At 41.2% G+C, this 16,861-nt stretch overlaps 1 protein-coding gene across 4 annotated transcripts in view; it reads left to right on the top strand.

Annotated features, from left to right (window-relative positions):
- Positions 1-6,112, top strand: part of PLEKHA1 (pleckstrin homology domain containing A1) — a 69,580-nt gene extending 63,468 nt beyond the window's left edge. For 2 of the 4 annotated variants that reach the window (XM_079138481.1, XM_079138482.1), the window contains 2 exons: positions 1,048-1,137; positions 3,672-6,112. In XM_079138481.1, the coding sequence (XP_078994607.1) occupies positions 1,048-1,137; positions 3,672-3,989 (408 nt within the window). In that variant the 3' untranslated portion in view covers positions 3,990-6,112. Of the gene's footprint in view, positions 1-1,047; positions 1,138-2,357; positions 2,429-3,671 lie in introns of all 4 variants that reach the window. The other 2 variants (XM_079138484.1, XM_079138483.1) reach the window with 2 other exon arrangements.
- Positions 6,113-16,861: the final 10,749 nt, after the last annotated feature.

Genomic DNA, 16,861 nt, shown 5'->3' with positions numbered 1-16,861 from the left:
AGGCGAGCTCTGTATGAACTGAGCTATATTCCCAGCCCTGCCAGTACTTCTAAAAAGTACTCAAAATTATTTCTAGAAAAATAATATGTAAAATGATGTCAGTTTTTTAAATGACAGCTGTGTACATATTCTTATTGCAGATTCAAACTGCAGCAATTGAAAGAACAGAATAAGAAGGGCTTTCTTTGACTTTTTTCTTTTGTTTTCTTTCCAGAAGTGTTCATTATGGACACTTTTTTTGTCGTTGTTGTTGTTGTTACCAGGGATTGATCTCAGAAGCACTCAACCACTGAGCCACATCCCCAGCCCTATTTTGTATTTTATCTAAAGGCAGCATTTCACTGCCTTGCCATTGCTGAGACTTGCTTTGAACTCCAGATCCTCCTGTGTAGGCCTCCTGAGCCGCTGGAATTACAGGCATGCGCCACCATGATGAGTCTTAAAAACATCACGGCCCAACTTACATCTTGGTATAGTAACTTACCCAGCAAAACCTAGTTTAAAAAAGTGTTTCCACCGCGCGGTGGTGCATGCCTATAATTCCAGTAGCTTGGAAGGCTGAGGCAGGAGTATCGAGAGTTCAAAGGCAGCCTCAGCAACTTAGCAACTAAGCAACTCAGCCAAACCCTGTTTCTAATAAAATATAAAAAAGGACTGCGGGTGTGGCTCAGTGGTTAAGTGCCCCTGGGTTCACTCCTGAGTACCAAAAGAAAAGTGTTTCCAAGGGCTGGGTTTGTGGCTCAGTGTTAGAGTGCTTGCCTAGCACATGTGAGGCACTGGGTTCCATCCTTAGCACCACATAAAAATAAAGGTATTGTGTCCATCTACAACTAAAAAAAAATTATGCAGGTAGGGGTGTGTGTGTGTGTGTGTGTGTGTGTGTGTGTGTTCATGTATAAAATGTTTCCAGAATAATTTTGGCAAACTGTTGTCTTAGAAGATGACTTTGTTGGTGACAGTATAAGTTACCAAAATACATATGTTGGATTTATGGAAATAGAAGGTGAATATTAAGGAAAAATTAACCGAAGCCTTTCTCTCCTTTAGGCTGATAGCCCTGAAGAGATGCACAGTTGGATTAAAGCAGTGTCTGGCGCCATTGTAGCACAGCGGGGACCTGGCAGATCAGCATCTTCTGTAGGTTTCCTCTCTCTGGGGTGATAGTCCTATGAGTCCCTGCACTCCGTCCAGTTGTTTTCCTTCATCTCCCCCTAATCCTTTTGGTTTCTTTCTTTTTTGAGATTTATTTGCATGTTAACTTTTAGACCAATTGGACTTGCAAAAAATAATACATTTCTAATTTAATGCTTCCTTGTAGTGTTACGTATACGTAACTTTCTGTGCATTGTATTGTGTTAAATGCACAAGCAGGGCAACTAAAGAATAGACATTTTCTTGCTTTATTTTAGCAATTTTTACTTGTCAGTAGGTCTGAATTTGGTATAATATGAAAGACTGAGTGTGGAATGTGGCCTGATGGCGAAAGGCACCTTTAGCTCCAGTGTTACAGTTTTGTGACATTTCAGTTTATTCTTTACTTCCCTAATTTCAATTAAAGTGTTTTGTTTTATTTTGGGTTTTTGATTTTGGGGTTATTTTTTGGCTTAGCATGCCATAAGAGTACTGACCAAGCTGGAACCTTAAATGCAGTTTAGTGCTCCCATTCAGTATTTTCCATTTCACGTTTTTACTTATTTTCTAGCAGGTTAATATAAAAGCCTGCTTCAGAAAGCTACCGCAATTATCTTTGGTAGCATGATAATAAAATTGAAGCAACTAAACTTTCTCAGTAGTAAGAAAAGTGTCTTTTATATATCATGTTCAAGTTTATCATAAGAATTAGATTTTGCTTGGAATGCTTTTGGCCGTTCATCTCTCATCTGAAAATTCTACTGAGAAATAAAAAAAATGTGGTATCTTTAAATGTTGCATTGTCAAGGGTAGAAAGTAGTCTAACATATAATATTACAGCTTTTTTTAGTTATCTAGAATCATCATATGTAATCTGTACTTTGAATATTTTTCCTGCTGGTATTGTCTTTTAATGTCCTGGTAGTAATAATTACAGATAAGCGAATTCTACTTACATCCTTTTTGGAATGTCTTGAGAAGTCACTCTTGTGGATGTTAATTTTGTAACTGCCTTCATTCTATGTGACCCTTTTAGCAGTCAGCTCTGAGATTCTCTGCAAAAACAATGTCTGTTGGGAAGAGGAAGAGCTGGAGCAGGGTGCTTGTGTCTCGTGCTTTGTGGGGGGCAAGTTGGACTTCTAGCTGTCACTGTCAGCACGACTTTCTCTTTTCCCCCTCTCCCACATATAGGTCGACTCTAATCTTAGCTTTGCACTGTGTTCCAGATGCGGCAGGCCAGAAGGCTGTCGAACCCTTGTATACAGAGGTATACATCAAGAACCGGTGAATGCAGCACGTATGTGGGCTCTCACGCAAACGTGCCTTCTTAGTAGAGGGCCCGACTCACTCACTACTTACAGCTGACTCTAGAAAGTTGAGTTCACTAAACTGCCTTTTGCAGTTGTCATGACTGACTTTGTCAACACTAACGCAAACTATTTCACTATAGTCATCAGGTTGAATGTGTATTTTTTAAAAAAGATTAAAAAATACAACTTTACTAATGTAAAGGGACATTAAGCTAGATTCTAAAAATTCACTTAACTGAATTGCTGCAAGAATTTCTATATTCAATGTATTTTAATATATTTTATACTACAACACTTGCAGTGTACCTTTTTTCCAATAATATATGCAAACCTTGCATGCATATACATTGAATAAACTGTAATTTGCATGGCATTTTAAATTTAGTGAAATTCAGCCATGTAATAGAACTCTTTTGTTTTGGTAATTTGTAGCACTTTGTTTTCAAAGCCACTGGTATCATAAATGAACACAACATACTAGGAAGTACATGGCACGATGCACTTAGAACAGTCATATTTAAAGATACATTCTGATTTGATCAAGTTAGAAGCATTTTAAAATTCACAGTTGATGTTACTTCACCAATTTAAAAATGACTGTGTGCTCTTTCTTACCTTTAAAATCTTACACCATATGAATATATGACATACTCAAAACTAAATAAATGGAATTAGATAAAAACTGAAAAGAGTGATTGCAGTGAAATTCAGGGAAGCAAACTAAATTTTGTCAGATTGTTAAGATAGAATATTTTAAAAATCTCGATTCCTGATTATCAGAGAAATTTATGACCTGGTATTTTCATGTTCTGCATTTTGCTTTTTATTTTTCTAAAATACTGGGATAATTCTCATTGTCAATTGAGAATATACTCTTAAATAAAAGGTAAAACTGGTAGGCTTGCTCTAAATACAGTTCAGTTGCAGTTGGAACACTGTCTTGGTCTAGGCTGGCTAAGTCTTCAAAGTGTCATAAGCTGCCAAATTCAGCTTTGGTGACATAACTATTTTTTTAGTGGAAATAGTTGTTGGCTGTTGTTGCTTTAAACTCACCTCTAAAAACGCATTTGCTTTGGGAAAGAACTTGCACATTTGTGCTGCATGGCTCATGCTTCTGCTTTGTGTGTGTGTGTGTTTGTGGTGTTTGTTTTTCAGAGAATCAAGTCTCACACTGAATCACTAACCTTGTTGCTAATGACTGACTGTGTCTGACCATCCTCCTCTTTCCAGGAGCATTCCCACTGTCCTTCAGAGTCCAGATACACTGTCCGCCCTGCCAGCGCCACAGCAGCCGCCGCCTCACATTCCACAGCCTCTCGCAGCAACTCTCTGGTCTCAAGCTTTACCATGGAGAAGCGAGGATTTTACGAATCTCTTGCCAAGGTCAGGCCAGGGAACTTCAAGGTCCAGACTGTCTCTACAAGAGAACCAGCTTCCAAAGTGACTGAACAAGCTCTGCTAAAACCTCAAAGTAAAAACGGCCCTCAGGAAAAAGATGGTGACCCCGTGGACTTGGATGACGCGAGCCTTCCAGTCAGTGACGTGTAAGATGGAGCATGCAGGGCTGCCACGTCCGTCCTCAGTGTCCTTCACGGGGCTTCTAGCCAAAGACGATGAAGGGGGAGGTGGGTTTCAGTGTGTGTATCTACTGCCTCTCAGATGTACTCTTTGAAAGCTGGTAAACCAAGAATCTAGGGAGCGGCCAAACAAAATGTCATTTTTTTAGAAAGAGAAAAAAACCTGATTGTCTTCGTATCAACTATCTGAAGCTTTGTGTATTCTTATTTGGGTGGTAAAAATGTATGTGTGATTTTTTTTTTTTTTTTTTTCCTAGTGACTTGACAGTTTAAATGTTTAACAACTTAAAAACATTAAAAATGCTTATTAATGATTTTGGTCATTTAAAAAATGCTACTATGACTTCCTATTAAATATTGATATTTAAACATCATTATTGGTTAATATTATTGAATGAAATATTGCCAGATTAAGATTCCTAAGCTCATGATGTCTGTGGTGCTGCAGAATTTATACTGCAATGTGGACTGTTTTGAAATCATAATCATTTTTGATGCCCTGGATCTTGCAGTGAGTGGTAAGTTTTTCATAGAAGATATGATTTAGACTCTTGGTAAGGAATGGGGGGTTGTACTGGGTGGATAGAGAAAAGGGGGAAATTAGAATTCAAACTATATCTTAGATATTTGTTTGAAAAAGCTTAGTCAGGACTTGGAGCTGTCAGTGCTTCTGTTCAGTGATGATCATTTGGTTGGAAATGTTGGAGAGATCTGATTTTCTTAACAAAATTTTGTAAATATTTCTCATCTCCGTATTTGGATCGGTGAAAGACCTCAACTTTATATGTGAAGATGTAACTGCCCTTGGTCATGAAATTGTGGCCTCTACTATTTTGTCAGTAATAACCTATATTCAAGTGCCTGTGTTTTTCCATCTTGTTTAAGAATATTTTGAGATTAATGTGCTCAAAAGTCCTACATGATTGGCTTTAAACATTGAGATAAAACTATGAGTAGCATAGTTTAATGTTAAATAAGATAGTATTTTATGTTAGAGATACCAGAATGCTGGTATTATACTTACCTGTGCAATATATATGTTTTAAAAAACAATTTTGAGTATACACTTAATCGTGGGGATGTCAAAAATACCAGCACCTCTCTAAAGAATCCTTAGTTTCAGGTGTTGAGCGAGAGACTGGTTTGAGAGAGCGCCGTTTTGCAGTTCAGTCTTAAACATTTGCTTTAAGGACACAGTCTTGAATTTCACATGCTGCTATTTTTATATTTTACCATTTTCCAGTACTGTTTTATTTTGAATTCATACATATCACCATTTCTCCTTTTTATTTTCTAAGATGACTTCTTGTCTGAGAGAGAAAAATTTTCTACTAGTGTGGTAAGGTCCAGAGCTTAAGATACAATATACTAGAATTATACAGTATCAGTTTAAAAATTCCAAATGCATAAGAATGCACCACTCACCTTTTTTATTCATAAGCTAATATTTTTTAAAGTTATATTTAGATTTTTCTCTTTTGCACCTATATTTGAAAAGGATAGAGTAAAAAGGTTTTAAATAATTACATTTTTTTCTGCTGACCTACCCATTATAATGGCTCTTTCAAAAGAAAGCTTCTTTTTCACTGACGCACCTCAGAAAACTTGTATAGACACTTTGCAATATTCAAGAGCCTGATGCTGTTTTCTTTGGTACAGCTTCCACATTGCATGTTCATTTTAGCATATTTTGGTATTGGTAATTTGATATATTTAATGGTGGCAAATATTAGCTCTATTTTGGGACTTTTTATAGAATTACCCTTGTTCAGTAGCATAGGAAAATGTTCTTGTGATTGTTAGGGTCTCCGAGTATTTATCTCAATTCTTTTATAGGTCTATGGAAATTATTTAATTATTTTGAAACTTACACTTTTCTTGTAAATATGTCACATCTAAAGTGTCAAAAAAATTACTTTGAATACCTTAATATTTGCTGCATTTTTTTTTTTTTTTCCTGTGTGTGTAACATGTCTTCTTGCAGAACGGGAACGTGTGCCTCCCAGTGTTTACTGTTACGTCTTTTACCTTTATATGTTGAACTGGTTGAACACTGTAATGACTTGAGAATAAACTGCTCAGAATTCATTCTAATTTACTTCTCATTCCGTTTGCTTCAGCTCTCCTATGAACAAGTAAATAGGACAAGTACAGAATGTACAACTTGTTTAATTGACTTGAATTTACATGTTTAAGGATAGTAATTATTTGTTAATCCTTGAAAGAATAAGAAACTTCAGATCTGTGAATTTGTTTTGTTTTTGGGGGGGGGGTGCCAGGGATTGAACTCGGTCACTCGATCACAGAGCCACATCCCCAGCCCTCCTTTGTGTTTTATTTAGAGATAGGGTCCCCCTCGCTTTTGCTGAGGCTGACTTTGAACCTGCAGTCCTCCCTCCTGAGCTGGGATTACAAGCTTGGGCCACTGACCGCGCCAGCAAGATCTGTGGATTTTTAAGGCAGAGCTTCATGTGAAGTTGTATAGGGAAAGATCTCAGGGTTTGGGGGGCAGAGGAACTCCCAAGCAAATAATCACAAACAATCAGGGTCGCTCACAGTGCTTGCTTGCTGGTTAGAGGTGTGATTCTAGGCTTGAGGCCGAGGCCTTTTTATCCCAGGTGGGCCTTTGAGGTGTGCTTATTGAAAAACCATGGGATGGGCTGGGGAGAGAGCTCAGTCGGTAGAGTGCTTGCCTTGCAAGCACAAGGCCCTGGCTTCAATCCCCAGCACCGCAAAAAAAAAAAAAAACATGGGCTGCCGCTGCTTGCAACTTGCCTTTTTTTCCCTTGGTACTGGGGATTGAATTTGGGCACTCAACCACTGCGCCACATTCCCAGCCCTTTTTTGTATTTTATTTAGAGACAGGGTCTCACTGAGTGACTTATGGCCTCCCACCTTTGCCAAGGCTGGCTTTAAACTTGGCGGTCCTTCTGTCTCAGCCTCCCGAGCCACTGAGATTACAGGCATGTGCCAGGTGCCCGGTGACCTTGAGGTTTCATGAGTGTGTTTCACTTGTTAGAAACCCATGGATGCTTTGCTTGATATTCCAATACGTAGCATTTTCAATGCTTTCAAAAAGGGGAATATTTAATATTTAATATGGATACTATTTGGGAAGAGCTTTATTTCCAAGACTTTCTCTAGGTTTAGCAAACAGGTTTTAACTTTTTTATTATTAGGTCTTAACTATCTGTCTGTTTATTTTTCTGGAAGATTAAGATTTTCTTTATCAAAAGTGCCATTGCCTGCATCACTCATGTTCCCTTGTTCACATCCAGCCATGGGAGACGTTCATAACGTGAAAAGAATTTCTATCACATTTATCTGGAAAACCCCCTCCTTGAAAGTGATTGGCCTTCTAGCATCTGGTGCTGTCTTCCCCACTAGATCCTAGACATTTTATGTTTACCTTTTTGTTTGTGGTCTTTTATGGATAGTTGTTTTTTTTTTTTTTTTTTTTTGGTACCAGGGATTGAACCCAGAGGTGCTTAACCACTGAACCACATCCCCAGTCTTTTTATTTTGAGACAGGTTCTCACTAAGTTGCTTAGGGTCTCAATAAGTTACTGAGGCTGGGCTTTGAATTTGCAATTCTCCTGCCTCAGTCTCCTGAGCCACTGGGATTACAGGTGTGTGCCATTGTGCCTGGCAGAATACATGGTTTTAATTTAATGCTTATTCACAGACATATTTTGTCCATTTTTCAAAGAGTATCTACTTAAAACTGATGTGACTATTAAAATTTAACAGCCAGGCAAGGTAATCCCAGTGAGTCAAGAGACTGAGACAGGAGAATCCTGCTCAGGAGGCTGGAGCAGGAAAACGACTGAGCCCTGGAGATCGAGACCCTGCCTCTTTGAAAAAACGAAGAAAAGAAACTACATAAATCTGCTAACAGTTATTCAGATAGGACATATTTGTATCAGAAATGCAACAGTTTAGTCGGACATGTAGCGCATACCTGTAATCCCAGCAGGTATGCTGGAGGATCAGCAATTCAGTGAGACCCTGTCTTCTAAAAAAAAAAAAAAAAGTGTGTGTGTGGGCGGGGGAGGTGTCTGGGGACGGGGCTGAGTGGTTTAGTGTCCCTTGGTTCAACCCCTGGTACCTAAATAAATAAATAAAAATGTGAATAGTGTTTTACTATTGCGTATTCATGGATAATAGCACCACCTTCTGGTTATCCCATTGCTAAACTTAAAAGTAATTTGGTGCCTGTTTCAGTTTCTTTACCCAAAACAGAAAATTAAAGATAGTGGTTGCTTAGGATAGTTTTGAAATTAATACGAAGTTTAAGCCACCATTTACAAATGACTTGTTCGGGGAGGAGTATATTGGGTATTGAACCAAGGGGCACTTAACCTCTGAAGTACATCCGCAGTTCTTTTTATTTTTAACTCTGAAATAAGGTCTCACTGAGTTGCTGAGGGTGGCCTTGAATTTGTGATCCTCCTATCTGAACCTTCTGAGTTACTGGAATTACATGTAGGTATATACCACCATGCCCAGCTACAAATGAATTTTTAAACTTTATTGAAGGTACTTGTAGCTTCACATGTGGTTATAAGAAATACTTGAAATTTTGTATACCCTTTACTCAGTTTTTCCCATTGATAACACTAAAAAATTATAACACTGCAGTATTATAACCAGGATATTGACACCAGTGCAGTCAAGATACAGAACAACTCTGTCATCTGGAGGATCCCTCATTCTGGCCCTTTTATAGTCACATCCCTCTATTTTATGGTTTGGGAACAGACTTAGTTATTTGCCCGAAGTCACATTAGGTTTTTAAGTACCAGAGTTTGGGCTTCTAACCCCTGTGGTATTCCTGTCACCGTAAGAATCTTGAAAACTGCTTTGTTTAGATTACTAAAGGAGTTGAATTTCCACTCAGTTTTCTTTTTCTTTTTTTTTTTTTTTTTTTTGGTATCAGAGATAGAACCCAGGGGTGCTTAACCACTGAGCCATATCTCCAGCCCCTTTTATTTTTTTATTTTGAGGCAGTTTCACTAAGTTGCTGAGGTTGGCTTTGAACTTAAAAACCTCCTGCCGGGCTGGGGAGATAGCTCAGCTGGTAGAGGGCTTGCCTTGCAAGCACAAAGCCCTGAGTTGGATCCCCATTACCTCAAAAAAGGTAAAAAAAAAAAAAAAAAAAAAAAAAAACAAAAAAACAAAACCTCCTGCCTTAGCCTCCTGAGCCACTGGGATTAGTATCCTTTACTGTTAATAACTTTTTTTTTTTTTTTTTTTTTTAATGTACTGGGGATTGAATCCAGGGTGATTTTAACACTGAGCTACATCTCCAGGACTTTTTTTATTTTGGATTTTGAGACGGGGTCAAGTTGCTAAGGGTCTCACTTATTTGCTGAAGCTGGCCATAAACTTGCCGTATTTCCTGCCTCAACCTCCCGAGTCACTGGGACTACAGGTGCGCACCACATACCCAGCTCAAGTAACTTTTAAGATGAATAAGTATCTGATCATAATCTCCCTGAAAGATTTCATGCTCTGACGTCTGACATTAATAAATTAATAAAGATCACTAAAATAAGTAAAATAATCAGATTGAAATGCCAAATTCTTGCAGAGGAAGTAGATGTAGAGATGGATTGTGAAGATAATCACTTGCGGGCAAGGGCGAGGTGTTCTTCTGTGTGAGAAAGTTTTGACCCATTGAAGTCTGGTTCAAATCCAGGTCTTCAGCACAGGACACACAGCACGCAGGAGGCCTGAGATGATGAAGCCGCCCACAAGGATTTGCCTGAAGAAACAGTGCAATAGATGATAAAATCTAGCATGGAAAACTACAGTGTCATGGAAAAGTACACACCAGAGACTGGTACAGGCAAGGAGGGATGGTGTGGATGAGAGAAGCCACAGAGAGGAAAGGGCCTTTAGACAGTTCCAGGAGAGAAAAAGTACTTCTAAAGAACAGCCATATGAGGTGAGGATCTTTAAATACTGCTTTAGCACTTGAAAGGTTCAAACCGGTGCCTAAAATTGAAATCATTTTATTGAAGGTTTTTTGCCTCTTCCTCCCAAACTGTGGCACTTAAACGTCTCAGTCTAGGCTTCTGAAGGAGGAAGGGTAAGGGTGAGGTAGGGAATGTGGGGGACTTGCCGTGACTTGGAAACCTACCCACCTGAAGCCTTTTTTTTTCCTGCCTCTCTTTCGTACCTTTGTGATGTGACTATAACATATTCCCCGTGGAAACTTACTTACTGCTATTTCCATACAGGGGGTCTTTGGTCCTGGTAACATCTGCTGTTGGTAACTTCCCACTCATGGTCTCGGCTCAAGTTGTCACTCAGGCTATCCTTCCTTCCCAGTCTCCTTTGCCCGTTTGTGTTTTTAAGGTTGAGAATCCTAGTGGGTCAGGTCTGAGGAGTGGGAGGAAGAGAGGCAGTAGGGTAATGAGAAGTGTTTTGTTCTGAACAAATAGAAGCATGTAGAAGCTATGAGCTGAGGAAACAGATACACAGCTAAGTAGGCTTCGGGGAAAAGATGGTTATAGTCTTGATTGTAGTGTGTGTGAGGGTTGAGATGCCTGTCAGTCATCCAACTAGAAATGGCAGGCAGGCGAGCAGTTGGAGATACAAATTTGGAACTGAGAGAAGTCCTTGGAATGGGAGTCTTCAATGTATTAGATGCTATTTAAAACCATGAGACCGGATAAGATCACCAGTAGAGAGGGTAAATGTGAAAGAAGAGAAGAACATAGAATTGGAGTGGGGGGGGGGGCTCTAACATTGAGAACTCTGAAGAAGAGGAAATAGTGGTAGATGAGAAGGTCTGGCTACCAGGCCAGTATGATGTCAAGAGCACGTGCTGTCTTGGAAGCCTAGTGAATGTTGTGGGCACAACTTAAGAACAGACCCATCACCACCACTGAGAAGTCCAAATTTGAGAGTCTTTATCTGCTGACTGTCTCACATCACACCCAAATGGCTATTGGGAGAACAACCCCGAACTTATGGTTGCAGGGTTTTGGTTTTTTTTTTGCAGGGGTTTTTATACCATCAATCAGTACATCAATCATAAGTGTCTGTTGCTATGATTTAACATTGCAAACTAACATCATGAGATCTAAAATCATTAGCTGAAGGGGAAGTGGGTCAAAACGACCTCAGTTGGGTGCAAGTTAAAGAATGGTTACTAACATCTAGACAATGGTTGCTGACATGGTACATTGTCCAAGAAAAATGGGAACCAAAACGAGAACAATTTCACATTATATAAGAATTGCCATTTTGTGTTACCAAACATGCTATGCTAAGCAACTATTGATGGGTACAGAGGCGGGGTGTTCCCACAGGAGAAGTATTTCCTACATAACATGGAATCTCAGGGTACAATGAAGTCTGTTTGGTTATTGCCCGTGTAGCCTGGCCTATAACATTTCCATGGAGTCAAATATGTCAATTCGTCACATGAAGAGACTATCAAGGAGGAAGAGGATGATCAGAAGTTCAGATGTTGCTCATAGGTGAAATTAAGAGGCCAATAAAGGCCCTTTGCCTTTGCAACGTGAAGGTCTTCGGTGATCTAGATAGGAGCAACTTTGAGAGAGTACTGGGGGAAAATAAAACTTGAGGAGTTTTGCCCCAAGGGGAGCAGAAGAACAGAATGATCATTACTGCTCTCTCTCATTGGTGCAGTGGCACTTGCCTGTACTCCCAGCAACTTTGGAGGCTGAGGCAGAAGGATCACAAGTTCAAGTCCATCTGGGACAACTTAGAAAGACCCTGCCTCTAAAACTAAAAAGGACAGGGGATGTGACTCAATGGTGGAGTGCTCCTGAGTTCAATCTCTAGTACCAATAAAAATGAAAATAGAGTCAGGTGCAGTGGTGCAGGCCTGTAATCCCAGCTGTTCAGGAGGGTGAGGCAGGAGGATCGTGAGTTCAAAGCCAGCCTCAGCAACTTAGGGAGGCCCTAAGCAACTCAGTGTGATCCTGCCTCTAAATAAATTGCAAAAAAGGGCTGGGGATGTGACTCAGTGGTTGAGGGCCCCCGAGTTCAATCCATAGTACCAGAAAGGAAAGGCAAGTGGGGAAAAGGTACCGCACGGCTTATTCAGTGCAGATGTTTATCTGGGCTGGGAAGTCTATTTGCCTGTAGTTTCAGTGAGTGAGGAAAGAGAATCCTCAACTATGAGATGGGGAAGGAGATGGGAGAGGTTCCATGAGAGCATAGAAGGTGTGACGCTGCCTAGGAGCGGGGAGAGGCGTGGACTGGGGCAGTGGGGATACCGGGCAGCCTGAGCTGGCTGAGCACTGTCAGGAGTCCAAGTTGGGGAGTGAGAGTCCCCACGGCTACGGGAGTCCTCCATGTTCCCCATTGAGCAAAACACTGGTTTTGGGCTGAGACAGAAATATTTAATCAGGTTAAAGAAGTATCCAACTCTATCTTGGTTTTTTAAATGAAGAATGGTGGTTAAATTTTGTCATGTTGATAAGGGACAGATGGATGTGAACGGCAGGGACCTGAGGTTAAGAGCATCATTGTATAAACGGGCCCACCGCGCAGAACCCCACAAGCTTCCACTTTAAAAGGCAGTTTACTGCAGCCCTGGCTCAAGCCAACAAGACAGGGTACGGTCCTCAGCAAACCATCTGCCATCCGCAGGAGTAGTGCAGGCCCCAAATGCCAATGATAAGAGAACAAACTACCATGGGGTGGGGGCGCGAGGCTCTGTGACCCTTGCACAGACCAGATCCCAGAACTCAGGGAGAAAGGACAGTCCCCTAATCGTACCATCTGTAAGAACCGCTTCCAACTAGAACCAGTTAGAGCCAAAGTGACCTAGAGTTGTCATGGCAGTGGGGACTTGAAAGTCTGATGTCATCCTGCTGTCGGAAGTCAAGAGGTGGACCTGGGTGGGACTCTGGAAACTTCCCTGGAACCCCAAGGCAGGAGAGGTGTGCCATCCCTCTCCTCTGAGGGTGTCCCTTTCCCCTTTCCCATCCCTTCTGAGACTCTCCGCCTCTGACACGTCTGAAATCTTTCTGGCCTGATTGCAAGAATCCGTGTGAAGCGGGGCTCTGAGCTGCCTCAGTTCACAGAAGACCCTAACCTAACATTGAATCATCAGTATCTGTAGAAATTATCTTTTTTTCCTTCTTAGGGTGAATTAATTTGGTGAAAAATATTAATCCATTTCCAAATACTTAATCGTTAATTTCTGACTGAATCCCTTTTGGTATGTGTGGTACTGGCGATTGAACCTAGAACCTCACACATGCTCGGCAAGCTCTCTACCACTGAGCTACACCCCCTGCCCTTTTTATTTCGTTCTGAGACAGTCTTACTAAGTTGCCCAGGCTGGCCTTGAACTTGTGATCCTCTTCCATCTGCCTCCGAGTGGTCACAGAGGTATGTTACCTTGCCTGACTCTTATTATTTTTTTAAAATATACTAATTGATTCATTTTGCTATTTGTTGGGGATTTTTGCATAAATATGTGATATGGGTCTGTTTTTCTTTTATACAAGTCTAATTTTTGTAGGTTTTTTGTCTTTTCTTTTTTTAGTGCCAGAAATTGAACCCATCAGCTCTTACCACTGAGCCACATCCCCAGTCATTTTTTGTATTTGATTTTGAGACAGGGTCTCACTAAGTTGCTGAGGCTGGCTTTGAACTTAGGATCCTCTTGCCTCAGCCTCCCAAACTGCTGGGATTACAGGCGTGTGCCACCCTGCCTGGCTCTTTATAGTGTTGTGGGGCACAACTTAAGAACAGACCCATCACCACTGAGAAGTCCAAATTTGAGAGTCTATTAGCTGGTTGGCTGACTGTGTCACACAATGCCCTAAAAATGGCTAATGGGAAAACAGCCCCGACCATAGGTTTACAGGGGTTTTTATACCATCAGTCAGTACATCAATCATAAGTGTCTGTTGCTATGATTTAAAACTACAAACTAATATCATGGGATCTGAAATCATAAGCAGAAGGGGAAGTGGGTCAAAATGACCTTAGTTGGGTGCAAGTTAAAGAATGGTTACTAACATCTAGACAATCATTGCTAACATGGTACATTGTCCAAGAAAAATAGGAACCAAAAAGAGAACAATTTCACATTATAAAAGTATTGTCATTTTGTGTTACCAAACATGCTATGCTAAGCAACGGTTGATGGCCGGGTGTTCCCACGGGAGAAGCATTTCCTACGTGACATGGAGTCTTAGGGTAAGATGGAGTCTGGTCATTGCCCATGTAGACTGGCTTATAACATTTCCATGGAGTCAAATATGTCAAACATCACAGGTTTGTGGTGTTATACTAGTCTCATGGGAAAAACTCGTGGGGTGTTCTTTTAAGCTAACCCAGAACAGCTTTAAGAGAATTGGAATTAACCGCTTTTTAAAGTTTGTGAACTTTCCCTATAAAACTTTTTGGATCCGGAGTTCTTTTGAGTAGATGCCTCTGACAACTTCCTCATTTTCTCTATGAAAGTTGATGTGCTTAGATTTTCTGTCTGTTCTGTGGTAGGATAGGAGGAATAAGAAATAAGTAGAAAGGAGATATAAAGGAAGGACAAGGAAAACAGATTTTAATTCAGAAGTTCCACATATTTTCCCTGGCCCATGACTCTGAGCCTGTCTCCCTTCCAGACTGGTCACTCCCAAATTCCTGGAAAATATGTAAGTCTACCTGTGCACTGCTAATTAACCCTAATAAATAGATCAAACAGAGATAATATCTTGAGGAACCTATAATGTAGGGGACTTTCATTATCTGATTGTTGATTAGATAATGAATACCACATCAGCCTGAGATCCAGAGATCAACCAGAAATTGTCTGAGATCATGAGACTATTATCTTTCCTATCTACATTTCCATACCCATCCCTCACCAAGTTTCCTTTAAGAGTTGGGAACCCCCAAAACGCACCTTTCTCCCCATTCTTCCTTATATGCATAGTTCTTGGTTTATCCACAATGTGTCTCTCTTAGGATGCCCGCATTCTCCCTTGAATATGCTTCTATCTACTTCCCTAAATAAACTTCTGTCTGTGCCTCTTATTGGCGCATGCTGAAATTCTTTTGTCATGTATGCCAAGAATACCCCTGGGCCTGAGTCAACTTCCCCCTTCTCTCCAGGAACTCCTCAGACCTTTCTTTGAAGTCATCTCTTCTAGGGTTAGTTTGATAAACTATACTCCAAGAAAATTATGCCTTCTATCTAAGTGTTTATTGTGTTTGCATGAAGCTGAGCAAAATATACCGATCTTTTTGTGGTTGTTTTTAGTGCTGGGGGGGAACCCAGGGTCTCAGGCAGGCCAGGCAAGTGCTCTCCCCATTAGCCATAAGTACCCCCACCCTACAGTTCTTATTCAAAGAGAAACACAGGAGCCAGGGGTGGGACACAACTGTTAATCCCAGGGACCAGAGGCCGGGGCCAGGAGGATCGCTAGTTAAGACCAGATTCAGCAATATACCGAGAACATGTCCCAAGATAAAATTTGAAAAGAACCAGGGATAGGGCACTTGTCCAGCATACACAGGACCCTGGGTTTAATCCCCAGCACCACAAAAAAAAAAAAAAGAAGAAGAAGAAAATTCAGTATGATCCCAGGAGAACATGTTTTGGTCCCCATTTGAAAAACACTAACTTCCTGGCTTGTCCTCACTGCGGAGAGTGCATCTGCCTTAGCCTGACTCCAACCCAACTGTACTGTTTCCTGAACTTCCCACCTCCCTACCCTTGTTCTCTCTGTTGTTCCCTCCGCCTGGAATGCCTGCCTGTTAATTCCATCCATCTTTCAATTCTCACCAAAATGCAACCTTCTCCTTGAGGCGTTGAAATTGCTCCCATTTTCTCTGCATGGGAGAGACCCTGACACCTGGATGCCTGACCCTCCTCTTTCTCTGCCTGTGTTCCGTTCGGTTTGCTCTTAAACGCTGGGCTGACTAAATAGCTTTCCTCTCTCTTCTGCAGTCCCTTTTAAAGGTGAATGACTTCAAAATTTGGAAGAGATTAGAAAATGGAAACAGCCCAAGTCAGCTCTTGGTTGATTAGATTGGCCCAAAGTCGAATTAAGTAAAATGGGAAGCAAAATTCGAACATCCTGGAGGTAATGGGTAGGTCAGATGTGACAGCGGCAGCGGAAGGTCATGCCCTTTCATACTCAAGTATCCAATTTTACACTGAATTTCAGGGGGCTCACAATCACCCCATGGCCGCCTCAAAGCCTACAGTGAGAGAAACTAAGCGCTGCACGCCCCCCCCCCCCCATGCAGTGGCTCTCCAGGTGTGTCTCGAGACCACCAGCATCAACATCACCTGAGAACTTGCTGCAAATGCAGTTATGGGTCCCATCCCAGTCCTATGGTATCATCTCTGGGGAAGGACCAGCAATCTGTTTCAGCAAGCCTTCAAGGTGAATGAGTCCCCTGTCCTAAAGTGTCCATCGCATGTAACAGGCCAACTTCTCTCCTATGCATCTAGAATGGCACTATTACACAGCATCCTCAGGAGAGCTGAGAAGATGGTCACCACCTCATTGTGTGTCCTGTGCTTCAAATGAGGACCCCACTGAAAAAGGCTGCCTGCGTGGACCTGCTCTGACCAAGTGGACTTGAAACAGGTTGGAATGAAAAGTGTTCCTTGTCTGATAGTCTCAATGGAACAGAACAGTTTGGTCAGGCATTTTTTTGCCAATCCCAATCTTGGGAAGATGTTTTTCTTAAGTGTCATTTCCTTGTCTTCCTCCACTCCCAAGCTTTTCCCTGATCGGTCCCCCTTGCTCTTTCCCATGGCAGCATTATAAATTCCAAAGAAAGCTACCGCAGGGCCTCTCCCCAGCTCAGCATGTAACATGTCCATCTGAA

Source organism: Sciurus vulgaris (genome assembly GCF_902686455.1).
Source record: "Sciurus vulgaris genome assembly, chromosome: 4".
In the NCBI taxonomy this organism is placed as follows: Eukaryota; Metazoa; Chordata; class Mammalia; order Rodentia; family Sciuridae; genus Sciurus; species Sciurus vulgaris.
This window is presented reverse-complemented; position numbering and strand designations above follow the sequence as displayed.